At 36.9% G+C, this 25,876-nt stretch overlaps 1 protein-coding gene across 1 annotated transcript in view; it reads right to left on the minus strand.

Annotated features, from left to right (window-relative positions):
* Positions 1-25,876, minus strand: part of LOC100478010 (membrane-spanning 4-domains subfamily A member 4A) — a 41,007-nt gene that overhangs the window by 7,110 nt on the left and 8,021 nt on the right. Inside the window, exons 3-6 of the mRNA XM_019808336.2 lie at positions 21,862-21,965; positions 5,125-5,281; positions 3,949-4,077; positions 632-688 (exon numbers count right to left, since the gene is read on the minus strand). Coding sequence (XP_019663895.2) covers positions 632-688; positions 3,949-4,077; positions 5,125-5,281; positions 21,862-21,965 — 447 coding nt within the window. The remainder of the gene's footprint in view (positions 1-631; positions 689-3,948; positions 4,078-5,124; positions 5,282-21,861; positions 21,966-25,876) is intronic.

Below are 25,876 nucleotides of genomic sequence, written 5' to 3' on the forward strand. Positions count from 1 at the left end.
AAACCCATAGAGATCACGCTCCGTAGTCTGATCTTTATCCTTTGAGCAAAGAAAACTCAAATATGGTCTTTAGCCAGCAAAAACATATGTTGAGATATGGGCTTTTGCCTTTTATTGGCTTTGTGAAAGACATATCCGCATGAGAGTTGTGTGTTAAATTTGCTTTTCTTTATTTAATAGCCTTATTGTGAATTTCTTTCATTGCAAGCCAAATGAAAATCCTTTCCATAAACAGTTGGAATATACACTTTAACCAATAAGTCAACAAATACTATGCCACACCAACACTTGGTGTCACTGCTGTGGACTGGATCTCAAGTTGCAAGATCTATTTGTCCAGTCCCATTTGACATTCCTTTTCAGGAATTCTTTGAATTTTCATAAAGATTCTCTCAACAACTGCCTTCCCAAACTATTCATTTGTCATATCAGTAATTTTATGATCAGCCAATCTTTTATTATAATTTCCGAAAGACCAATGCAGCTATATAAAACAATCTCTCCTGATTTTTAAAAAACAAACAAAACCCATCTTGTACTCTTGTAGAATAAATACTTGGTTAGTTCTTCTTCTTTTGGGACAAAAATAAGCAAACAGATTAAAAAAAAAAAAAAAGGAAACATAACTCACCAGACCTTTTGTAGTTTTAACCCCTGCTGCAATTGACAAGGACCCTGAAACAATAAACTAGTAACAAGAGGAAAAAAATTCAGGTAAAAAACTTTAAACAAATATTTGAAGTCAAAACTTACTAAAACTTACCCCTGACTGTGATAAATTTTTTAAACAGACCAATTATATTGGTAGAAACACAAAAGATTATAAATAACTCTCTTTTCCCAGAAACAACAGAGAAATTCTACCAGATTCACGGAAGAATTTTTCAAACCTTTCAAAAAAAAGTCAAACTGCAATGGTATTTAGACATTTGAGGGCCTTGAAATATAAAGAAAGCTTCTAAATTCCTGATATGAAGGAACCCTAATATGATACCAAAATTTAATATGATTTTAGAAAAGAAACTAAAGATCATTTTTACTTAAAATGACTATTAAAAGTTATAAACAAAATAGTAGCAAAGAAAGTTTTAAAATTCCATATTAGATGCTGTTTATTTTTTTAAAAATTTTAATATACTATTCTATCTGACTCCATCAGTTGGGTAGTTATTTTCTATTTAGCTAAAACAGCTGGAATCAAGTTGATTGGATGCCCCCTGCCTTAAACTATTTGACTATCTGAATTTCTGGGTTTGCTTTCCAATTTGATTTCAGGAGTTTCAAAAATTGTATCTTAATATCAAACAAAGACTGATCTAATGAAACAGCTTGGTAAATTTCTTCAAAACATTTATAAATACCAAGACATGGAGGTGGTAAACATTAAGTCATCTCTAGAAAAAAATACCAGGGAGAATCATCCATCATAATATATGAAATGAATCATGACTAAGTGGGATATTCTTTCAAATGTCCAGGTTGTTTAATATTGAATATTATTATAATTTATAAATACAGATTTAAGGAGAAAATTCACATCTAACTGTTATTCATGTTTACGTTAAGACATTTAACAGAATTCAACATTATGACTTAAACATTATTAATAAAATATGAAGATTTCCATTTTCCATACATGATGGAACATTTGTCTTGGTCTGAAAGACTTTACCATATTTATTGAAGAAACACTAGGGCCATCTCTATTAAAGTCAAAATCAAGGTAAAAATGTAGATGAGCATATATTACTTTTCTTAGTATATTAACCAAAATAACTATGTAAGAAAATATTTGAGGAAAATGGTTGCATTTACTGCTATTTAAATATGAATGTGTTATGCTGCAGATCTCTAAGAATATCAACTAAAGGCTACTATAAACTCTAAGAAAATTAGGTAAGGCACATGGGAAGAACATTATATACAGAAATTATATACAAATACATATGTATTTGTGTGTGTTTGTGAATATTTGTTTAATTATTTGAGAGAGAAAGAGAGTGTGTATGAGTGGGGGGAGGGGCAGAAGGAGAGGGAAAGAGAGAATCTCTAGCAGACTCCACACTGAATGCAGAGCCTGATGCAGGGCTCAATCTCCTATGAGATCATGACCTGAGCTGAAATCAAGAGTCAGACGCCTAACTAATTAAGCCACCCAGGTGCCCCTGTATTTGTGTGTTTAAAGACAGGATTTAATGAGAGAACTTCACTTATCATAGCAAAAAACATATTAAGTTTCCGAGAGGAAAAAACTTACCAAGAACTAGGAATAATATGTCTGAGTAAAACTTTACAATGTTCCAAAAGTCCACAAAAGAAAACTTGAACAGATAGACTCATGAGGGAATAATTTTATAGCATTCTGGAAAAAGATGTATAGCTGTACTGGAGACTAAATTGTCAAAAATAAGAGAAGCTTGTGATTGGCTCTTGGTATTGGTTGTTGTATTGTAGAAGAGAGTGAAGGAAAGCACTTCACAGGTTTGGAAATAAGGCTGAAAGAATAATAGAAGGTAGCAGCAAAAATGTTCCACCAATTAAGCAAAGACTCATCTAGTGGGATTCCTACGATGGTTTGAGTGACAGCTCAATTGACAAACACAGCTCACGCAGTTTCTGGAAATCTACAGAACATGTGTAGAGGACATAAATTATGAGAACTGGTTTCCAAAGTGGTCCTAAAAAGGAAATTAAAGGGGAAGCAGAAAATGTGAGTGGCTGATGTCTGCAAGACTGAAATCAGAAAACCCTGTTTGAGCCCTGATTCCTGTATCAAATTATAGCATGATTTTGGGCAAATCACTTAATTTCTCCAAGTCCCAGTTTCTTCATCCACAAAATGAGGGCAATGGTAAATCCTTCCTCAGAAGTCTGTGATGGTTGCACAAATGGAACTGAATATACAAAGCACTTAGAAGAGTACCCAGATTATGGTAAGTGTTGAATAAAAGCCATTATTGACATTAGTATCATCAGACGTGTAAAGCATGGTACAAATGCCCAGGAGTAACACAGCATATGCTGCTCTTCAAATCTTGGACAACTTCTGTAAACAGTCAAGGGGGAACAAAAAGCCAACTCTATGATAAAACTCTAAACTCTCTCATTCTCAACTTTGTAGATGAATGGGAGCCCTACAATACTTGAATAGTGTTTTCTGGTTCTAACATAAAACCAGTTTATAAACTTATTTTCCTCTTGTCACTTGATACTTTATGTTCTGTTTACACTCTTAATTTGCAGAGAAACTCTTGCATTTTATGTTAAGGGAAAATTTTTAACTTTCTAATTTTTGTAATTATTGTTGTTAAATTTATGAAACAAAATTTATCTAATAGCAGCTCCATTTGCTAAGATTTGATAGCCAATTATAAATTGCCTGCATACCAGTCATGTCTCCTCTTCCATTCTGCTCATGACCTTCAGTGAACACTTCCCAGCCTAACTGAGAAGTGAATCTCAATTAGTCCAAGCCAAGAATGGCAAATCCATTACCTTTGCCCAGAGTTGGTTTGGGAATATAAAAGATTTGTGCACACAAAGCATTTATAAACAATGAGATGTATCAAGTCTGACATGATATGCCAGTCATCCCTCAGTGAGGTCCTTGCACTCCTCAACTAACCAATGCTGGAAATGACTAGCCACTGGGTTTCTTGTTATGAAACAAAATCCTTTCAATGTTTAATCCATTCTGGCTTGGGTCTTTTACTACATGTGGCTGTAATATATTGTGATACATACTAAATATTTAATCTCCCCAGGTTTCTGTGAGTCTTATACTATTATTCCTACTTTAAATGTGAGAAAATGGGAGTCAAAAGGAGATTAGGTGTTTTCCTCAAAGTTACAGAACTACAAAATAGGGTAAGGATATCATTCTTAAGCTCAGGATATTAGCAACTATGTTATGTTGTCTCCAACTATATCAGAAGGTATGCTACTCACCAACAGTGATCCCGCAATTTTGTACAACTCATACTCTGACAAATAATGAAGTTCGTTAAGTGGAAATGTGACATTAATGTTTATTATTCCCAGACTGAAGATCATCAGGGCAATCAGGATCTGCACAACCTGGAAATGATGAAGAATGTAAAAACTGATTATCTACCACCTCCTTTCCAACCAGTAAGTTACCCTCTTCTTCATCTTTTGAAATAGTCAGATGGTCTTGATATTCTCCTGTCATTTTTCTTTCATATAAAGAACTATGGGTATATTAACTTACTAAAATTGTCTCTTGGGATATCTATCCCAATTGTCCCAGTCGTTTTCAAGGTAAAAACAATGTACCAGGACCTACCCAGAGGTGCTTTACTGACCCCTGTGATGTTACTCCTACTGCAGCTCTTGCTCTCCTTTGTGCACACTCAAATAGGAGTGACTCAGAAATTAGGAAGCAAGGAAAAATAATGTGAAGGAAGGAGCATGTGTATAGGAGAAGAAAAAGAAAAGAGCAATATGATCTTTTCTTGGTGTCTAGGGCCTGAGGACATGAGTACAGGGGTCTAAAAATAGAGGCACTGGAGTATAATTATCCCATGGCATCAAAGGATACGAAGTGTCATAATGATTTTGTCCCATTGGTTTAAAGCTTGGGCTAGAGATCAACCTCTGTGTTCACTCTCCTTCCACCTGAACTAATCTTTCTTTAAACTGTCCATTTCTTTTGGGCACACCCACCTGAGACTCCAGACAGAAATGCACAGAGAATGAAAGAATTTTCTTCCTCTGAGGAGCTCGCTAAGAAAATTTCCCAGACACGGTAACAATATGGGGCAATCAGCTACCAGAAAGATCTGTTGAATGGACACCAGCTAGTGTACATGTGGTGGCCTTTTCTTTTGTTGCTCTTCCCTGCTGAAGTTAAAGTTATCATGGATAACCCACAAACCTAGAATAGATCTGAAGTCATTCTATTTTAAATACAATGAGATTAGAAGGATGATGTAATAGAATATTGTACCATTTTTGACTGACAGGGCCTGAGCATCAAATGCCAACATCTCTAGGGCTGGCTGATGTATTATGAGGTTAATGGGGCAGAGCATTTGTCATTAAAACTGATCAGCTGTGAGTTTATAACACGATCTGTTACTCCAAGATCTGCCACAGACTTACCCCGAGCACTTTAGGTTCCCCCTTCAAGAACTTCTCTGGCATCCCTTTCCACAGATGTGGGTGTAGAACAGCAGACTTCTCTGGCTGGTACACACCAGTGCCAGCCCCTGTGGTCCCTTCTAGTCCTTGAGTGGTTGCCATGGCAGCAGAAAAGGAGCTACAATAAGAAATGTAACTTAGGATGAGGTCCTGTTAATGACAGAATGAACTGTGGTCTACATTCCCTTGCTTTATTATAGCAGCTATTAGAACATCTTTGCAAAATGTAGTTATTGCAAAGGCCAGCCAGGAAAGTGGAACAAGAAGCACCTTAAGGAAAGAAACCGAGAGAGAAATGCCATGTGTCATTAAGATGCTAGAAAGTATGAAGAGAAGGGAATCTAGATAGAATTGAGGTGAATATGCTGAGCCCCTCAAATATAAGAAGTCTATACTCACATTTTATCTGATTATAGCCACTTCCCCTGTGGGTTTTTTTTAATGATTTTATTTATTTATTTGTCAGAGAGAGCAAGCACAAGCAGGGGTAGAGGCAGAGGGAGAAGCAGGTTCCCTGCTGAGTAAGGAGCCCCATGCTGGATTCGATCCCAAGACCCTGGGACCATGACCTGAGCTTACGCTTAACCGACTGAGCCACCCAGGCGTCCCACCATTTCCCCTTTGAAAGATAACTTTTATAATAGGAATAAACTACACAGAATCATCTACGTTCCCACTGATCGTAAAGTGTTTTATGGTCTCCCTTCTCTAGTTGGAGCACAGTTATGTTCTCAGAGCTGGAAACCTCCTCCAGGTTCATCTTAATAAGTATGATTTATTTAATCTTGGCTTTTACCCTATAAATTCCGGACTTTGTGGATGGAATTTATGATCCCAAGTCATAACCCTGGCACTGAGAATTTAAATCCCTTGCCCCATTTAAATGTTTTAAATCCTGACTTGCCAATGCATGGCAAGGACACATAAGATTATTTTTCTGAGACTCAAAGCACAAACACAATACTCTCATCAATATAGTAACCCCAGTCAGGTTATGTGGAAGTAAGTTTAAAGCACCGGAACACTGTATCTACTCATTTGAATCCATATTTAGATGTTGCATGGCTCACATCCATAAATTTTGAGGGAAGTTAAACTTAAGACTTTGCATAGCCACAATCAATTCTGATACCATTCATGCTTCACGGAGGCTCCATCAAAGTCTCAAGTTTGGAGATGTGTGCTCTTTCATTGGTAGCACAAGATCAAAGAATGTTCTAGTAACACACATTTTCTATGTAGTGGGAAAGAATTCATTTTCTCAGGAAAGGATTATTAATGTATATTTATACTCGGTAGGCAAAGGGAACTACAATATTAGTTATCTAGCAAAAAACTGGCCAAAATAAGAAAAAAATGAATCCATTTCAGAGATAGATAGGAGAAAACAATCCAAATGAAAATAAAGATTAATCATTTAAAACATTAATTTAATTTTAGTAACACATATATTCAAAGTTCTGGAAAGCAGTAAAATGAAAAGTACAAAATAGTAAATCATAAAATAATAAGTAAAGCAAAAACTTTTAAAAATAAGATGACAGAAAAAAATAATTAGTAATTCATAAAGAATACATAATATGAAGGAGAATAAAACAGTTACAATCAGGAAGTAAATAAGAGGAAATAACCAAAAAGTCAATGTTTCTTCTTCTATTCTAGAATACTTCCAAAAGCAATACAGAAAAAGAAAATTAGAATTCCATTCTGAAACTGGGACACAACTAAAATTACCATAATTCAGATGAAGTAATTGTCAAAAACAATGAAGACTGCATTGAGGATGAATTTTGGGGAAATGCAGAAAGAGTATCAAAGAAGCAAGACACTATGCCACAGATTTCACAGTACACTTACCAAAGGCAAGAGGCTCACTGAGGTATAAAACACATGCTGTTGTTTATAATCCAGAGAACGAACACACCATCTGACAGCTGCAGCTTCCCTGGACAAGTATAGTTCTGAGACGTAAAAGGTGGGAATAACAGAAAAACATCAAAAATCCACTTTTGTAGGAAGCCATCTATCTCTGAATAATTCTTACACTGGAGTCTGCAAAGAAGGAAGCAAGTATTCTTGCCATAAATCTCCAAGAAATCCTACAGATTAGAATCATCTGAGTATATCATCAGAATCAAAGATCACCAAATGCACAAAAACCAAGAGATTTAGTTATGAGAAACACCAAGTGCTTCAGATATTATGATAATCAAATACCGAATATGTAATAAATATGAATTGTTCAAATAAAAACAGAATCACAAAAATGAGAAAGCACAGGTAAAGTGCCAAAGTGATGTGACAAATTTCAAATGTAAAGAAAACAACGTCGACATTGAAAAAATACTTGGTTAATGTGTTAGACTGCACTGAACACTGAAAAGAGAATCCATGAACTGGAAGATAAATCTGGAAAAATGACCGAGAAGCCACCTAGAAAAGGAAATGGAGAGGATGTGAAAAGAGTATAAACACAGAATTAAAAGTTCGAGATGTGTACAGAGTACTATAAAGAGAAGACGACAAATGGAGGATAGGCGAAATTGAAAATATTTGGAAGGATAAATACTTAACTGATGAGACATAAACCCACGGACGCAGGTCATATAACATATACCAAGAAGTTTTATTTCAAAAATTTATATTCAAACACATCATGGTGAATTTACAAGACAGCAAAGACCAAATATGATCTTAAGAGTAGTAAAAACAAAAAGTCAGATCCCATGCAAAGTGAGAGCAATTAGACAGCAATTAGACTGATAATGATGTAAGCCAGAAATCACAGAAAAATATTTTTCAAAACCCTGAGAGGAAACAATGATGAACTAGAATTTTGTTATATGCACCAAAACTATGCTTCAAGATCAAGAGTGACATGAAGACATTTTCAGATAAGTAAACACTTGATAGAGTTTACCACCACTGGTAAACAGCCACTAAATAGAATATTCACTAAGTAGAACTTCCAAATGATGTGCTTCAAAAATGAGAAACAGTGGTTAGCAAAGAAACTGGTAAACATGCATGTACACATGTTGTTTGTACAAAATAAGATCAACAATACCTGATTCATTAGGTGAAACATAAGGACAAAATAGAAAACACTGGACTCCCCAAAAAGCAAAATTCGGGATTGGGATGATAAGAATTGGTCTTCTAATATCCTTGTGCTCTTTGGGAGATGGGTGAAGATAGTAACTTTAGATTTCAAGTAAGAGTGAAAAAATCAAAGCTACAAATAAAGATAAGAAGTGGGTTGTGTAACTTCTTTCAATAAAGGAAGAAAAATGCTATGAGAAAATGAATGATAAAAAAATGTAATCTATCAGCCAAAAAGGCAAGGAAAGAGATAAGATAAACAGAAAAATAAGAAAAACAAACAGAAAGCAAAAATATGGAAAAGGGGTAATCACCTCCAGAATTGCCATTTGAGGGCATCTGAAAATCCACTCTTCTTTAAAAGAATTGAGATCACACTGGGAAAATGGTGAAAATCAACTTTCTCAGAACTCTAGACATTAACCAAGCTCTTGCAACAATCTAAAAAGTATTTTTTCAACGACAATTGTTGAATTTTGGTGAGCATATTGAACTTTGTCATTTTTTTCTTTGTGGTAAAATATTCACAAGATATAATTTACCATTTAAACTAGTTTTAAGTGTAATAGTAGCTTTAAGTCCAATCACATTGTTGTGCAAGCATTACCACTCTCCATTGCCAAAACTTTTCTATTTTCTCAGCTGAAACTCTGTATCGAAACTCCCCAATTCCACCTCCCCTGGCAAACATTATTCTACTTTCTGTCCTCATGAACTGAATTACTGTAGGAAACTCATATAAATGGAATCATGCAATGTTGTTCTTTGGTGACTTGCTTATTTCACTTAACAAAATGTCTTGATTTCACTCATGTGTAGCCAAGTTCCAAAACTTCTTTTCTTTTTAAGGCCGAATAGTATTCCAATATATGTATAAACCACATTTTCTTTGAGTATTTCATTGATTCTTTTCAATATTTACATCTTAGCAATAGTGTCTTCCAGTCCATGAACATGGAGTGTCTTTCCATTTATTTGTGTTATCTTCAATTTCCTTCAGGAATATTTTGTAGTTTTCTTTTTTTTAATAATAATTTTTATTATATTATGTTAGTCACCATACAGTACATCCCTAGTTTTTGATGTAAAGTTCCATGATTCATTACCTGCGTATAACACCCAGTGCACCATGCAATACGTGCCCTCCTTAATACCCATCTTCAGTGTTGAAAGTCTCATCTCCTTGGTTAAGTTTAAGCTTAAATCTTTTCTTATTTCAGTGCTATTATAAAGGGAATTATTTTCTTAATTTCCTTCTCAGAATGTTCATTGCTAGTGTAGAGAAATGCAGGTGATTTTTGTGTGCTGATTCTGTGTCCTGCAACTTTTCCTGAATTCATTTATTAGTTCTAACGTGTGTGTGTGTGTGTGTGTGTGTAATCTTTAGGGTTTTCTATATATAAAAGCATGTCATCTGTGAACAGAGATGATTATACTTCTTTTTACAATGCTGATGATGCCTTTTTTTTCTTTATCTTGCCTAATTGCTCTGACAGGGACTTCTGTTTCTATGCTGAATACAACTGGCAAAAGCAGGAATCCTTGCTTATTCCTGATCTTAGAGGAAAAGGTTTCATTCTTTTACCATTGAGTACAATGTTGACCATAAATTTTTTTACATATGGCCTTTATTATGTTAAGGAAGCTTCCTTCTATTTCTAGTTTTCTGAATGCTTTTATCAGGAAAGGATTTGTATTTTGTCAGATGCTTTTTCTGCATCAATTGAGATGATCGTGTGTGACTATGTCATTCTGTTAATGTGGCATATTGACTAATCCATTTTTATATGTTGGACTATCCTTGCATTCTACGTATAAGTCCCACCTGGTCATGGTATATAATCCTTTTAATATGCTGTCGAATTTGGTTTTTAGTTCTTTGTTGACGATATTGGTATCGATAATTATAAGGGATAGTGTTCTGTAGTTTTCTTGTCATGTCTTTATCTGCCTTTGGTATTGACGTAATGCTGACCTCATGGAATGACTTAGGGGATGTTCCCTCCTCTTGAATGTTTTGGAAAGTTGATAAAGATGGGTGTTAATTGTTCTTTAAATGTTTAGTGGATTTCACCAGTGAAGCTATCTGGTCCTTGGTTTTTCTTTGTTGGGAGGTTTTCAATTATTCATTCAATCTCTTTTCTAGTTATAGGCTTCTTCAGACTTTCTATTTCTTCATGAGTAAGTCTAGGTAGGCTGTGTGTTTCTAGGAATTTGTCCATTTCATTTAGGTTATCCAAGTTTTTGGGAACCAATTGTTCATAGTACTCTTTTATAATCCTTTTATTATTTCTATAAAATCAGTAGTTGTGTTCCTTTTCACTTATAGCTTAGTTATTTGAGTCATCTTTTTGTCATAGATAATCTAGCTAAAAGTTTGTCAATTTTATTGTTCTTTTCAAAGAATGACCTCTTGGTTTCATCAATTCTCTCTATTTTTTTTTTTGAGCTTTGTCATGTTTTAACTTGCCCTGTTCCTATTACCCTCTCCAACTCTGTGGTAGCCTTAAAAACTAGAAGCCTTAGAACCATAGAAGCTACAGAAACTAGCCACATAACAGCCTGTGGAGGGGTGAGAATAAAATTGGAAATCCTTAAAAAGCTCCATCCCCAGAGAATTGTCACTGTTTGACCCGTTTGGAAAACATCTGGAAAATCTCTACTCATAGATCTTGTCTTTACTTGATATGACTCAAGGCTCATTCAGTGATGGAAGCCCAAACCCCAAGGTGTTTGTCAAAAGTGATCATCAGAGGGGGGCGCCTGGGTGGCACAGTGGTTAAGCGTCTGTCTTCGGCTCAGGGCGTGATCAGGGCGTTATGGGATTGAGCCTCCTCTGCTATGAGCCTGCTTCTTCCTCTCCCACTCCCCCTGCTTGTGTTCCCTCTCTCACTGGCTGTCTCTATCTCTGTCAAATAAATAAATAAAATCTTTTTTTAAAAAAGTGATCATCAGAAATTGTTTAATTCACAGCTTCCTGAGGCGATGATACAGTTGGAGTAAAGAAAAAGCTGGAAGAAAAAAAACATGAATGAGATTTTTGCAAGGATCTTGAAAAATCCTTAATATATCCCTGGGAATCTAGAAAGCCATACATGTGTAGATTGTATGTGTGCCCACGAAAGACCTGAGGGGTCCCTAATTCCTCAACTATGGCTTACCTTGGGGCTCTGTGCAAGCAAGAGGGAAAGACTATAGAGAAAAGAAACACAGAGTTATAAACTATTGGAGTATTAGAGTTGCCCAATGCATGCACACATACATGACCTGAGACAAAAGGGTAGGAAACTTATTGGGAGGAGGGGGCTCTTAAAGATATCTGTTAAATCATTAGCCTACCATTAAACTTATCAAACAAATTCTAATGTGCACAGATTACAAAGAATATAGACTTCACAGAAAAGATCTGGCAGTCACTACACAACAACAACAACAAAACAGCAATGACAAACAGCCAAACAACAATGAATACTTGGAATGGGGTATTCTTTGAAAAGACCAACAAAACTGGAAAACCATTAGCTAGATTAAACAAGAAGAATTATAAGAAGAAATTACTAAAATCAGAAATGAAAAAGGCAATATGATTACTAACCTTACAGAAAAAAAAATTATGAGACTACTGTGAATATATGCCAATAAATGAGATAACTTAGATGAGACAGTTAAATTCTTGTGGAGACACTAATGAAACTGATGGAATAAGAAACACAAAAGCTGTATAGATCTATAACAAGAATTTAAATTAGGAAATTAAAAATTTCCTACAAAGAAAAGCCCATGCCCGTATGGTTTCACTGATGAATTCTATTAAGCATTTTAAAAAGATTCAATAACCCCTCTTCAAAAACTCTCAGGAAAAACTGCTAGAGGAAGGACACTTCCTAATTCATCGTTCAAGGGCAGTATTACCTTGATATCCAAATCATGAAAAGACATCACAAAAAAGAAAACTGTAGATGAATATCCTTTATGAACAAAGACTCAAAACTTGTTTAAGGATTCAATTCAGGTAGATGTGCATCTCACCGAGTGCCCTGGTCAGAGTGTTCCCCAGACCTGTTCTGTAGATGAGAAAAGACACTAGAGCAACAACGAAACACACATTCTTCTCAAGGGCACATTCTAGAATATACCATAGGTTTGGCTAAAAAAACAAGTCTTGGAAAATTCAAGAAAATTAAAATCATACCATGTATCTTCACTGACATCAGTGGCATGAAGGTAGAAATCAATAACAAGAGGAAAATAGGAAAATTTATGAACATATAGAAATTAAACAACACTCCTAAACAACCAATGGATCAAAAAAAGAAATTAAAGGGGAAATTTAAAAATTTCTTGAGACAAACAAAAATGGGAACACAGCATATCAAATTTGTGAGATGCAGCAAAAGCAATTCTGAGGGAAGTTCATAGCAATAAGTGCTTACATTAAGAAGAAAGAAAGATCCCAAATAAACAAGCTAACTCTATACCTTAAGGACTAGAAAAAGAAGAATAAACTGAGTCCCAATTATCAGAAGAAAGGAAATAATAAAGATTAGAGCAGAAATAAATGACATAGAGAACTAAAAAACAATAGAAGAGATTAACCAAACTAAGAATAGGTTTTTTGAAAACACTAACAAAATTGACAAACCCTTAATTAGGCTAACCAACGAAAAAAGGGAAAGAACCCAAATCAACAAAATTATGAATTAAAAAGGAGACATTACAACTGATACCACAGATTCAAAGGATCATAAGAGGCTACTATGAACAACTATACACCAACAAACTGGACAACCTAGAAGAAAAAATTCTTAGAAACCTACAATTTACCAAGATTGAATCAGAAAGAAATAAAAAATCTGAATAGACCAATCACTAGTAAGGAGATAAAATCAGTAATAAAAAATATCTTCCAACAAAGAAAAGCCCAGCACCAAATGGATTCATTCGTAAATTTTACCAAACACTTAAAGATAACACCAATCCTTTTCAAACTCTTTTGAAGAATTAAAAAGGGAGAAACTTCAAACCTCATTTTATGAGGCCAGCATTAGTCTGATACCAAACCCAGAAAAGAACACTACTAATAAAGATACTAGAGGCCAATATCCTTGATGCATGCAAAAATTCTCAGTAAAATACTAGGAAACTGAATTCAGTAGCACACTGAATGGATTGTTCACTGTGATCAAGTGGAATTTATTCCTGAGACCAAGAATTGTTCAACATATGCAAATCAATCACTGTGGAAAAGTGTCGAGGATCCCCAAAAATAAAAAATAGAACGACTATATGATCCAGCAATTCCTCTTTTGAGAATATGTCCAAAGGAAATGAAAACACTAATTCGAAAAGATATCTGTACCCCCGTGTTCATGGCAGCATTACACACACACACACACACACACACACACACACACACACTATATTATTCCTCAGCCATAAAAAAACCCAAGGAAATCCTACGATTTGCAACAACATAGATGGACCTTGGAGACATTATGCTAAGTGAAATATGTGAGACAAGACAAATATTATATAATCTCACTTACATGTGGAATCTTATTTAAAAAAAAAAAACCCAAACTCATAAAAAGAGATCAGAATTGTGGTTACCAGAGGTGAAGGATCAGGGTGGAGAGAAATGGAGGAAGGTGATAAAAAGATGCAAACTTCCAGTATAAGACCAATAAGTACTTGGGATGCAATGAACAATGTGACGACTACAGTGAACATGGCTATATAATGTATAGGAAAGTTGTTAAGAGAGTAAATACTAAGAATTCTCATCACAAGGAGAAATTTTTTCCCTCTTTTTCTTTTCTTTTTGTTGTATCTATAACAGAACATGGACATTAGCTGAACTGACTGTGGTCATCATTTCACAATATATATATCAAATCATCATGATGTATTCCTTAAACTTATACAACGATATATGCCAATTTTTTAAATAAAACTAGAAAAGAAAGAAGAAAAATCTGTTATTTCCTTCTTACATCATAGAGGCCAAAAGTATTGTAAAAGTAACTACTGGTAATTCTTAGTCCAACTAAAGGCGTACTTTAGCGTACTTCTTTTCTTTTTTTTTTTTAAAGATTTTATTTATTTATTCAACAGAGATAGAGACAGCCAGCGAGAGAGGGAACACAAGCAGGGGGAGTGGGAGAGGAAGAAGCAGGCTCATAGCGGAGGAGCCTGATGTGGGGCTCGATCCCATAACGCCGGGATCACGCCCTGAGCCGAAGGCAGGCGCTTAACCGCTGTGCCACCCAGGCGCCCCTAGCGTACTTCTTTTTTAATGCAAATAAATTTCTGCACTCACCTCTCAGACTTATCTTCAGACTAAGGAGTTAGGAGATGTAGGCCCTATCTTGTCAAACATCCCTGATGGTTCTCCTTCTATATTTAATAAGACTGTGAGCTTCCCCCAAGCAGACACTATATTAAAATAACACTTCCAAATGACTCTAACAGTCTTTCCATAATTCTGTGGCAACATACATCTGGTCCTGGTAACTTGGGGCTGATGCTCTGGTCCTTCTAAAGAACTCTAACTATAAATTTACCTAACTGCCTTCTACCTTCCTACCACAGAAATCCATCTGCTAATTGCCTAGGGAAGATAAATTCCACAAGGATAAATATGTGTTTACCCTCCAGGCCTCGACTTTTCTACTTTCAAATACAAAGGAAGCCAAAACAACAAAGAAGTCTGGAAAGGTATGAGGAATATTTCCTCCAGATTAGGGAAGACTCTGAACTGTAGTCTTACCATATTATTTGTGACATGTGTTGGGCTGTTGACAACTGCAGTGTCTTTCTGTCATTGTTGCTCCTGCTACAGATGTGGAGAAACCTAGAAAACACCCCATTTTTCTTCTACTGATGCCAAATCTCCTTGTGGGTGAGCACCGCCACCCATCTCTTGTTTCCTAATGTTTTATCACCAGTTCCCTTCTGGGTTCCAACTGCCAACGAGGGAGCATGACAATGGTGGTCTGAGGGGCCGCATCTCCTTCTTTGTCAATCTTATAAAATAGAATAGAGGCCCAAAAGGAGGCAATAGACTAGAGGCCCAAAAGGAGGCCTGAACTTAGACGGTTGGTTGGGGATGATGATGGGAAAGTAGAAACTGGGACTCGGGCAGGGAAAAGGTCTGGACTAGGAATTGAAACATCTGGTTTCTAGTCCTGGTTCTCTTACTAACTAGTCTAACTCTGGGTAAGTTACTTCCCTTCCCTTGGTTTCACTGACCTCATCTGAGGAAAAAGGGCATCAGGCACAGTTGCCTCAAGCTTTCTGATCTTAAAGATGCCAAGAATCTACAAAATCTCTTTCTTCGGTGGACTTCCTCACTGGTATCTTCAGTCTAGGGCTTGTGTCTCACAAATGCTGCCCCAAAACGGTTGGAGAACTAGGTCAGACCACAGTGTACCCCAGGGCCTGGGTAAGACTGGGGACCCCATCTTCATCTGACAGCATCTCCACCAAATTCTGCACATCGCAGGCCTTTTCTGACTGACTGCTGAATTATAAAACTGATGTCAGACACAGAGAATAAAGACCACGGAAGAAGGAGCCTCAACAGTACATGAAATACCTAGTGAAAAGCATAAAATATTGCTTTCAGTTTCCTAAGAGCCTAGGGATTAGGGATCAAACGTACCTGAAACCACCTCATCCAGCATCAGCCTCTAGGAGCCTGTCCTTACCCCCATCCTCTGCAGCAAAGAATGTTCTCCAACCCACCCCTCAAACATACACTTAAAGGTGCACTAGACCCACCCCAACCCAGAATACCAGTTCGTGCTGTGAGAAGTGACCTGATCCTGTCTCATTCCACTCCCAGGGATCCTAAAACCAGTGAATGAGAAAACCATCAGCCCCAGAGCCTAGGAAGGCATGTCCCTACCTTTCTTCAGGCCTGCAATGTCTGCAGTGTGACTTATGAGTGCCGGAGACTCTGGACAAGTGCCTTCAGTCCAGATAACAACACTCGCCCCCACTCCACACCTCACTCAGGTCAAATCTGCATTCCTCTCCTGCAGTTTTTCTGAACCCCAAAGGCAGTGCTGAGTATTTCTGAGATTCACAGCTGGTTCCTTTTTTATGTCGGAAGCGCTAACTGATTTAGTGTCCCTAATATGGATGTGGGTGTCTGTTTTGAAATTTGCTGAACAAGCACTGACTGCCTCATACAGTCTTTTATAGGAAAATAATAGCATGTATATTACTGTGTTTATCAGTGGAAATCAGTGGTTGAGGATTTACTGTGGGTCACACTCTGTTCAAAGGTCTTTGTATACACAAACTAATTTAATGGAATTTAAAACTCACTTGAAAAGCTCCTCTTCACAACTTCACACATTTTCACCTGCTCTCCTCATCTCCTTAGAGAACTGCATGTTACCATTCTATATAAAATTTAAAATACATCATTTACATGAAAATCCAACATTAGGGATGAATGCCTGTAAAGTGGCAACAAGTCAATTACATGGCAATAATTAATAAGACAAGTTTCTAAATCAAAGAAGCATCTGGTATCATAGAAAGAGCTTGTTATTTGACCAAGACAAAACCAATCCCAACCATTTATTCATAGCCTTATTATTTCTCTGAACATAAGATTCCTCATTTGTAATATGAAATCAATACTTTATATGGAGGATAAAAAGCAAGTAGTGTTTGGTTCTCATTCAGTAAACATTTTCTTAAAGAAAAATTACTTTGAGCCATCAGTGTGCGATGTGCTGTAGATAAAATGGAGGAAAATGATAGAGGGTCCTGTCCCTGAGGAGCTTATAGACTACCAGGCATACAAACAAGTAACTATACCACCATAATCCAGGATAATCAGTTCCCTGCCAAGTAGAGTAGTCTAAGAGGGCTAACAGAAGGATTAGTTAATCCAACTCTGGATATGCAGAGGAGACTTCCCGAAGCTGCATCTAACTGGGGACCTAATGACTGGTCAGGACAATGAAAGGAGAGTTGGGGGATGGAGGGTGTTCCCACAGAATCAGGAAAATGAAGAAGAAACAAAGGGCAAGAGATATCAGGGTGCATTCAAAAAACCTGCGAGTGCTTCGTAATCACTGAAGAAGAGAACCGGAGCAGACCATAAGAATAGCCAGACAATTCAGGGCTTTGCATCAATCACCTTCAGCACTTTGGAATTTACTTTAGTAATGAGAATTTATAAAGTCTTCATGTTAAGGAATGTAATTGTATCTATATTTAAAACTGATTAGCTGTTTCTTATGTGTCAGGCCATATACTTCAGATGTATGTCTACTTTGCTTTTCACAGAAGCTGAAATTGAAGTTCAGACACGTGCACAGAGTTGATGTAGGTAAGACTGAAATCCGCTTTTGCCTAATTCAAAAGATTGTGTTGTTTGGAATCCTCTGAGAATCATTCTCAATATTAAAAAGAAAAGTTTTTCAGAAATATTGTCCTGGGCACCATGTAAAGAAACAACAGGAAGAAGAAAAGTCACGAAGTTAGGCTCATGGAAGCTACGGTTATACATGGAACAGATGAGGGTTACTTGACCTGCCACTGGAGCTAATGAAGGCGGAGAGAAGTGAATGCGTTTGAAAGATGCTTAGGATGTAGAAATAGTCATACTTGGTGGTAGAATGGATGTGTGCGGTAAAGAGCAAGAGCACAAAAGGAGGACACTCAGATTCTGTTTTAGGGAGCTGAATGAATGATAGGACCATTCTCCAAGGCAACAGACATGGCCAGGGACAGAATTACAGGTACAAATAGTAAAATTTTGAGCATGTTTAGCTTGGATTGTGTCAAGACCTTCAATAGGATTGGCAGTTAGTAATTGAATACCTGTCAGGAGCCATGGAGTGAGAGCAGGCAGCTGTTGCAAGCAGAAGGATGAGATCACCCAGGGTTGGGGGTGAAGGCAGAGAAGACCAAACCCTTTGAGAGAAGATAAAACCAGTATTAGCTGGAGTAGGAGTTCCCAGAAGGATATAAAAAGAGAGCTATGGAAGGTATTAGGAAAATGTGCCATCGCACATGCCAAAGGCTCCAGAGAGTTTCATAACTTCACAGGAGGGGCTAAGATGCTGGACTAAGGACAAATGTCAATCTCCTCTCCCACTCCAGATTGTATGGAATGACAAAAAAGTTAGACACAGCAGTAGCTGGCAAGTGATACTGAAGAATTATGGAAACACAGTGAAGAGCAGAAATAAGACTTGACAGAGAAGCATGAATAGAACCTCTCTACCCCCAAAGTAAGCAAATAAAACCACCATAGAGATAAGAGCAAACACAGAGAGTTCAGGTCCAGTGTCAGAAACTGTAAATAACAGGTGAGTGGGGAAGAGCCTGGGGCAGTTATTTAGCTAATTCATTTTTAAAATTACTTTGGAAACAGCTGGGTCAGTCGTCCCTTTCTCCCTCACCCAGGCACCACACGCCAATGTGGTGTAGCCCCAAGCCAAGGTTTGGGAACTGTTTTCTGAGCAAAATTACAGTTCTGCTTTAGGTAAATACACAGGATGTGAGTACCAGATCTCAGTAAGAAGCAGAACAGAGGCAGGAATAATTTCAAACATTCAAAATAACAGGAGAAGAAGAAAAAGTAGGAAGAAGGGTACTATGGAATTGGTACTCAAATGAAAGTCCTGACCGTACCCTCAAGAGCTGGGTTTCTGATGATGGAGACTCAGAGGGCACCTTGGTCTAGAGAAGCCTGGTGCTCTCTCTCACCTAAGTCACGATCTACCTGCACATGTGACCTGGCTTCATGCCTACTTCTCCCTCACGATCATCAGATGTAGGCTGTGGTGAGCAGCACGTATATTCACTGACATGAAGAAAGCTATTACCAAGTAAAAGTGTGAATAAAAATAGAGCATTTAAGGAAACCAATACCATAAAATAGAGTAACCAGATTACACAAATGAACAAACGAAAAATGTTTTCTATTTTTTGGCAACTGCTCTATATTCTCTTGTCTCCCCCTTTATTGCTGTATTTTCAATATGAGTACTTTCTCAATGAGTACTTTTTATTATAATATTTCTCCCTTCAATTAGTCTAATTATATAGTCTTTTCCTATGTGTTTACTTATAACTCTAAAAATCACAGCATGTATAACTGATTTATCAAACTCTAATGAGAATTAGAACTTTAATTTCTTCCAGGAAAGCCGATCTTAAGATGGTAGATTTAATTCCAAGTATACAGGTAAATATATTATGTGTAATAAGTGACAAAGATTTCAGACTAGATTTTAAAAAGCCAAAACTTAATTACTTACTATTTAAAAGAGGTTACTTACTATTTAAAATTACTTACTATTTCTTTTTTAATTTAAATTTAATTAGCCAATATATAGTACATCATTCGTTTCAGATATAGAGTTCAGTAATTCATCAGTTGCATATAATACCCAGTGCTCATCACATCATGTACCATCCTTAATGCCAAACAGAACCTCTAAAAATAAAAAGCGAATATTGAAAATCCACTGAATTTCAGATGGCATTTTAAGTATATATAATCAAGAAAGGATATATACCAGAACATATAAAGAACTCTTACAAGTATTAGCTAAAACAGAGACAACTCAGCAGAAAATTGTTCAGGAGACTTGTTCAAGCATTTCGCAAAAAAAGAATACCCAAATGGCCAAAAAAGATATGAAAATATGCTTAATTTCATTAGTAATCAATAAAATGAAAATTAAAACCATAGTTACATACTACTGGACACCAAACAGAATCAGCAAATATTCTTAAATAAAAAGAACCCCAAATACTAGGCTAATTTCTCTGAGTTTCCTTATCATTTTCAATAATTAATGAAAAATTCCCAGAGATGGTGAGTTGCCCTTAGCTATACGAATTCTTCAACCTGTCTCTCCTCCCGTTCTCCGATTCCTGCCATTGGCCAAGCCCTACCAAATGGCAGAGGTCACCTTTACTACTACCACTTGGTTCCAAAATGGGTTATTCTGGTATTTCCCAAAGTGTTTCAGTGGAAACTAGTCCGTTGAGATACTATAAATCATAAAACAGGAATGGGTAGATTCCATGGATTATTAAGTTTAAAAAGGACGGAAACTTCACTATCCTCTGGAAGAACATAATGAACAGTAACTGTGAGAAGTCCTACAACATATAAACACTCAAAAGTCAGGACAAAAAAAGTATTATCTAAGAAACAACTGGTCCTAGAAGGCCACCTCAGAACTGTTTTGAATTATTAAAAGATATAACCCAGCAAAAAGAAAGCTAATATGAAATAATGAGTAAAACACAAAATAGCATTGAACAAATTAAGCAATGAGACATTGAAGCCTAAGTGCTTTTCATGTAAAATATAACAGCTGGAACTCAAAAATGACATGACTCCAACATGAGAAACAGGAGGAACAAGTACGGGTATCCTAATATCCCATTTGCAATAATTGAGGGGTATTTCTTAAAGGAAAAAAGTCTGAATACATTTTCAGAAAAATTAGAAAAGATGCTGGTCGAGCCATAACTATATGTCTACTCTTTTCCATTCCTTGAATATCTAGTTCACAAACTTACAACTATCTATCAAAATCTTTATCCATCATTTATTATCTATTCTTTTTAAAAATATGTACATCTAATATATTATAACTATGCCCCATAGAGACAAAAATGCACTTTCTCCCTCCCTAGGGGGAGAATAAAGCATAGACAGACTCATCAATGCATCCAGTCTCTTATTCTTACCTAATGGTAAATTTCACTATCTTAACACATTCCACATATCGTAGAAGAAAGGAAGAGAAAAAATGAAGACAAGATGAAAATAATAGGAGGTAGATTGTGATTTTTCCTATAGGCCCTGGATTTTATTTGAAACACAATTCAGAAAGTAATAGCCAACAAGTACCTCCAAATTAAAGACAGCTTTTGGATCCATTTCTCCAGAATTAAAAAAAAAAAAAGTTAGCTGAACAGCTCAGTGATCATCGTACCTAACAGCCCTTTACAGAAAAAGCCTAGAGATTCATCATCAAAAAAGAGATTTTTGAAGGGAATTTATAGGACTACAGAGATTTTTGGCATTTCCCACATTAGTCCTCGCAAAAAGACAAGTGCATGGTCAGCAAGGGAACTCTTTGGAGGTTTTGAGGGAAGGGCTTATCAGGAGGCAAGTCTGGAATTTTACTTGCTGAGCTTCAGAAAACCGTAAGCCAGCCCCAAGCTGCCAGCAGAGCAGAGCATAAGCAAGTTCATGTGTTAACTGGCACATGAACCTTTGAGTTTTCAATGGCTTAGAGATTCTTGCCTAACTTGGCCCCAAAGAAGTCTGAAGACAGGACCTTGACAAACTGTTGCCTATGGCAGAGGAAGCTAAAGAGTGGGGCAAGCTACACTTGGGTGCATGGAATCCACATGGACCAAGAGGATGCTGTAGGAGGTAGCTGCGTTTAGCGCTATTAAAAAAATAATAATTGAAATAAATTCACACGGCATTTTTTTCTGATCTTTTTTTAGTATGTTCAAGTTAGCCAAAATATATAATACATGGTAATTTTGAGGATCAAATTATCTTTAAAGAAAGAGAAAGAGTCACAGTACCAGTAATCTTGACCGTAGACTCCGGTATCAGACAGGGCTAGGCTTGAGTCCCATTCCTTGTGTGAGCTGAGACCAATAAGCATCCCGAGCTTCAGTTTATTCACCTGTAAAATGAAGATAACATGTCATATGATTATTGAGAGGATAATCTACAAAAACTGTTTAACACTGTTAATATAGAAATACTTCAACAGGAAGAAATATTCCCAGTAACACTAAAGAATTCAGAGAAGCAAGACAATAACAACAAAATGTTCATTGGATTTAGCCTGAAGGAGGTCATTAGTTTCCCCTTACCCTGGTCTCAACTAATTTCCTTTCTCTAGAAGCAAGCATTTAAATTTCTAGTTGTTTCATTTTGTGTTTACTTCCATATTTCTAAGCCAATGTATTTATTTACTTACCTTTAAAAGATTTTATTTATTTAAAAGAGAGAGAGAGATCACAAGCAGGATGGGGGAGGCAGAGGGAGAGGGAGAAGCAGGCTCCCCGCTGGGCTTGGAGCCTGACAGGGGGCTGGATCCCAGGACCCTGAGATCATGACCTGGGCCAAAGTCAGATGCTTAACTGACTGAGCCACCCAGGTGCCCCTAAGACAATGTATTTAATACTTTTTTTTAATTTTGGGCTTTCATAACTAACTCCCCATTATCAAAGACAACGGACTAACCCCTGCGTCCTCCTCCCTTACTCTGGATCCCGCTCCTCGCAGTAACATTTTCTTTTCCCTCATTCTCCCAATAGAGTTTTATCGTAATTTTTAGTTGGATCAATATACGGTGTTTTAGTCATTAATAGCTAAATTATTATGCATGTTATAATTGTATCTTCTTTCAACCATTTCTTTTCCTGGAGTTAAAACTGCCTCACATTTCATATGCTTAGTTTTTCATATACCTATAAGCAATTAAGTCCCAAATACCCCACGATGATGCAAATATCTCAATGTCTGCAGACTCATAGGACAATACATCAGTTTCACTCAATTTTTCTGGAGACATTCCTTCTGGAACCCTGTATTCTGTTGTTTCAGTTAGAAATGATTACCCTCTAGGCCTTCTAAGATCTTATTTCATTCTTCTTAGTGAATTTACTTGATTTACTAATTCACTAACTTTTTAGTTAGAACTGGCACTTCACTACGTCCAGTGATACATTCAACTGGAGGCACTTCCAATTCTTGAGACTTACTGACTTCTACCAGTGAGGATCAGCCTTTTTCCAGACTTCTAGCTCTATCAGTCAGATGTACACTTTTTGTGGGCTGCTAAGTTATTTACTACTCATAGTTTGCTTACTAACATTGAAAAAATGGGACACCATTTTCTCTTGTATTTTTTGGATTTGTAGATTTATAACTTTCTTCCTACCTCTTACTGTCACTTTTGTTAGGTTTCATGAGGCAACAGAATTAGATGTGTTTAATCCACCAAGATTAGCCATCAGTTAAAAATTATATGTTTTCTTGCCAGTCTATTATACCTCTGAAGAAGGGAATATATCTTATTTATTTTTCTGATTTCACTTAATGGTATCTGATACCACACGGGGACATTTCTATTGAATGCTACTGGGTCAAAGGAGGGAGTGGCCGTAGGTGATGCATTAGGAGGGAGTTGAGATATATCATCAGAAGAAATTAAATTCCAGTCTCAGCAAAAGACAAAGGAAAAGCCTCAGACATCTGGTATTAAAGATTAGAGCAGAGGAAAAATGTGAGGACAAATATATTAGAAACTGGGGGTCATGTAAAGTTGAGGTGCTATACTTACGAACTGCTCTTCATTATGTTGAATCTAGGAAGGATGTTGCTTTGCTGTTTCTTAATAAAAGATTTTTTTCTAGTGTTTGTATAATTCCAAATTAAAAGCACAAAGTCAGCGTATTTTTCTGTGTGGGCTTCCTCTATGATTATGAACAAAATGGTTCTGCAAATAGCAGATATGCAGGAAAGTATTATTCTTGAGAGATCACTCTGAAAATGCCTATTAATAACCTCTGACACCCGTGCCTGTACGTGACTACTGCCTAACTGTTAGAGACCCACATGGACAGGGTCTGTGTAGTACAGTAGCCCAACTAACCCACGCCAGCATCAAAGCAAGATACACACGTTACAGTCGTCTTTTCTTTACCACTGTCAGCTCACTCAACTCTGCTCATTTACTGCTCTGCAATCATTTCGGCAATTAAGTAAATTAGGTTTTTACCTAAACTTCTTAGAGAATGTCTTTCAGACCAATCAAACTACTCAAATCGAAAAAATATATATATACATACACACACACACACACACACACACACACACGTTTTATAAAGAAACAAAAGCACTGCTTCTTATTTTTTTCAAAAGGTGAATTCTAAAGGCCTACAATTCAGGGAAATCTAATCTCACTTTTTTGAACAAGTTTCACAGCAAATAATAAACACCAACAATCCATGGCAAGTAATTCCCCCAACACTTCCGTTTTATCAAGAGTTATAAAAACATATTTTTGGTACACTGGATTTTACCTTGTGACTGTGGAGCAGGAAAAAATAAATTCCACAAAAAACTAAGTAAAAGATCTTAGCATTTCTCCAAATCCAACTTCAGTGGCTTGATAATGATATTTCTCACAGTGTCATTTCCTCTAAATTCTGAACCCAAAATGATCAGTTATCTCAAGTTTCCTCCAATATATTCATTAATCCAGACAAATGCTATTCTCCAGCAGCCATTCATTATAACTTGTTTTAATAAATAAAACAGTAGATGACTTAAAACTATATACAATTTTTTTTTCTTTAGGCCAAGGGGACTGGGCTGTGGGCTGCACGTGCCATTGTGGTACCAGAGAAGCTGACTCTGGGGATATCTGAATCTGGGACTAGCTGCTGTGTATTCTGAGTAGGGTGCTGGACAAGATGCTTTATACTTATCTCCTTTAATTCTCACAACAACTCTACAAGGAAGGTATCATTGGCATCATGTTATAGCTGAGAGCTCAGAGAAATTGGGACACAAAGCTAGGGTCACACAGCACAGAAGGGCTAAGTCCAGATTTGAAACTAGAGAGATGGGTCTTTGAAGAGCCCCCACTCTTCATCCGTAAGGATCCCTGCCTCCATGCCAAGCTCACAGGACGAAACCTAAGAGCTCTTCACAGCCCCAACACGCAGGAATCTATCTGCCTTCCTGGGCTCTGGGGTCTGTGATAAAGTGAGACAAAGGATGTGAAAGTGTTTTGTAAACTGTTCAGTACTATCAAATGCAAGCTGATTGCAACTTGTCCCCCCAGCACAAGAGCTCTCCCAATGAATTATGACGTTGGATTTCTACGTTTAATACTTCTTTGAGACATAGTTGACATATGACATTATATCAGTTTCTGCTGATGACCACCACAATGTCTGGTTAACATCTGTCACCACACAGTTACAAATATTTGTTTTTTCTTATGATGGAAACTTCTAGGATCCACTCTATATAGGAACATTTTGATAGGCCAATTAAGCCTGATTCAGTAAGATTTGAGCTCTTGCTATGAGTTTTAGGAAAAGGGTATGAAAACCCTATGAGCAGGAGCTAACAGGGAGTAGAGATGGCCAGTGGTAGCAAGGGAAAACCAGAACACAGGGCACCTGCTGGACTCTATCTCAGAGCTTGCTGCTGTGAAGACTAAGGAGCAAAGGGGCCAAAGATGAGAAGCTACAGGACTTCCCAGGGAAATAGCCCAAATTTTCATTTCTGCTCAGCTGCTGAACTCAAAGCGACGCCAGTGAGGTTTTGTTTCTTCATCCTCCAAGAGAAAAACCGAAAGAGACATATTCTAATGACCAGCCGACCTGAACCCCAGTGATTCCACATCTGGTTAGCTGCCACCATAGCTTCTAGCTCTTCCCATCTGACTGTCGCCTGGTCAGTATGGACAAGCTGGTAAGAACACCTCTTCCCCTGCCAGCAATGCCACCTTCCACGTGTATCTCGTGCCTGCTATTTCTGCAAACCTGAGCACCTTGATCCCTAAAGCCC

This window comes from Ailuropoda melanoleuca, chromosome 16 (assembly GCF_002007445.2).
Source record: "Ailuropoda melanoleuca isolate Jingjing chromosome 16, ASM200744v2, whole genome shotgun sequence".
Classification (NCBI taxonomy): domain Eukaryota; kingdom Metazoa; phylum Chordata; class Mammalia; order Carnivora; family Ursidae; genus Ailuropoda; species Ailuropoda melanoleuca.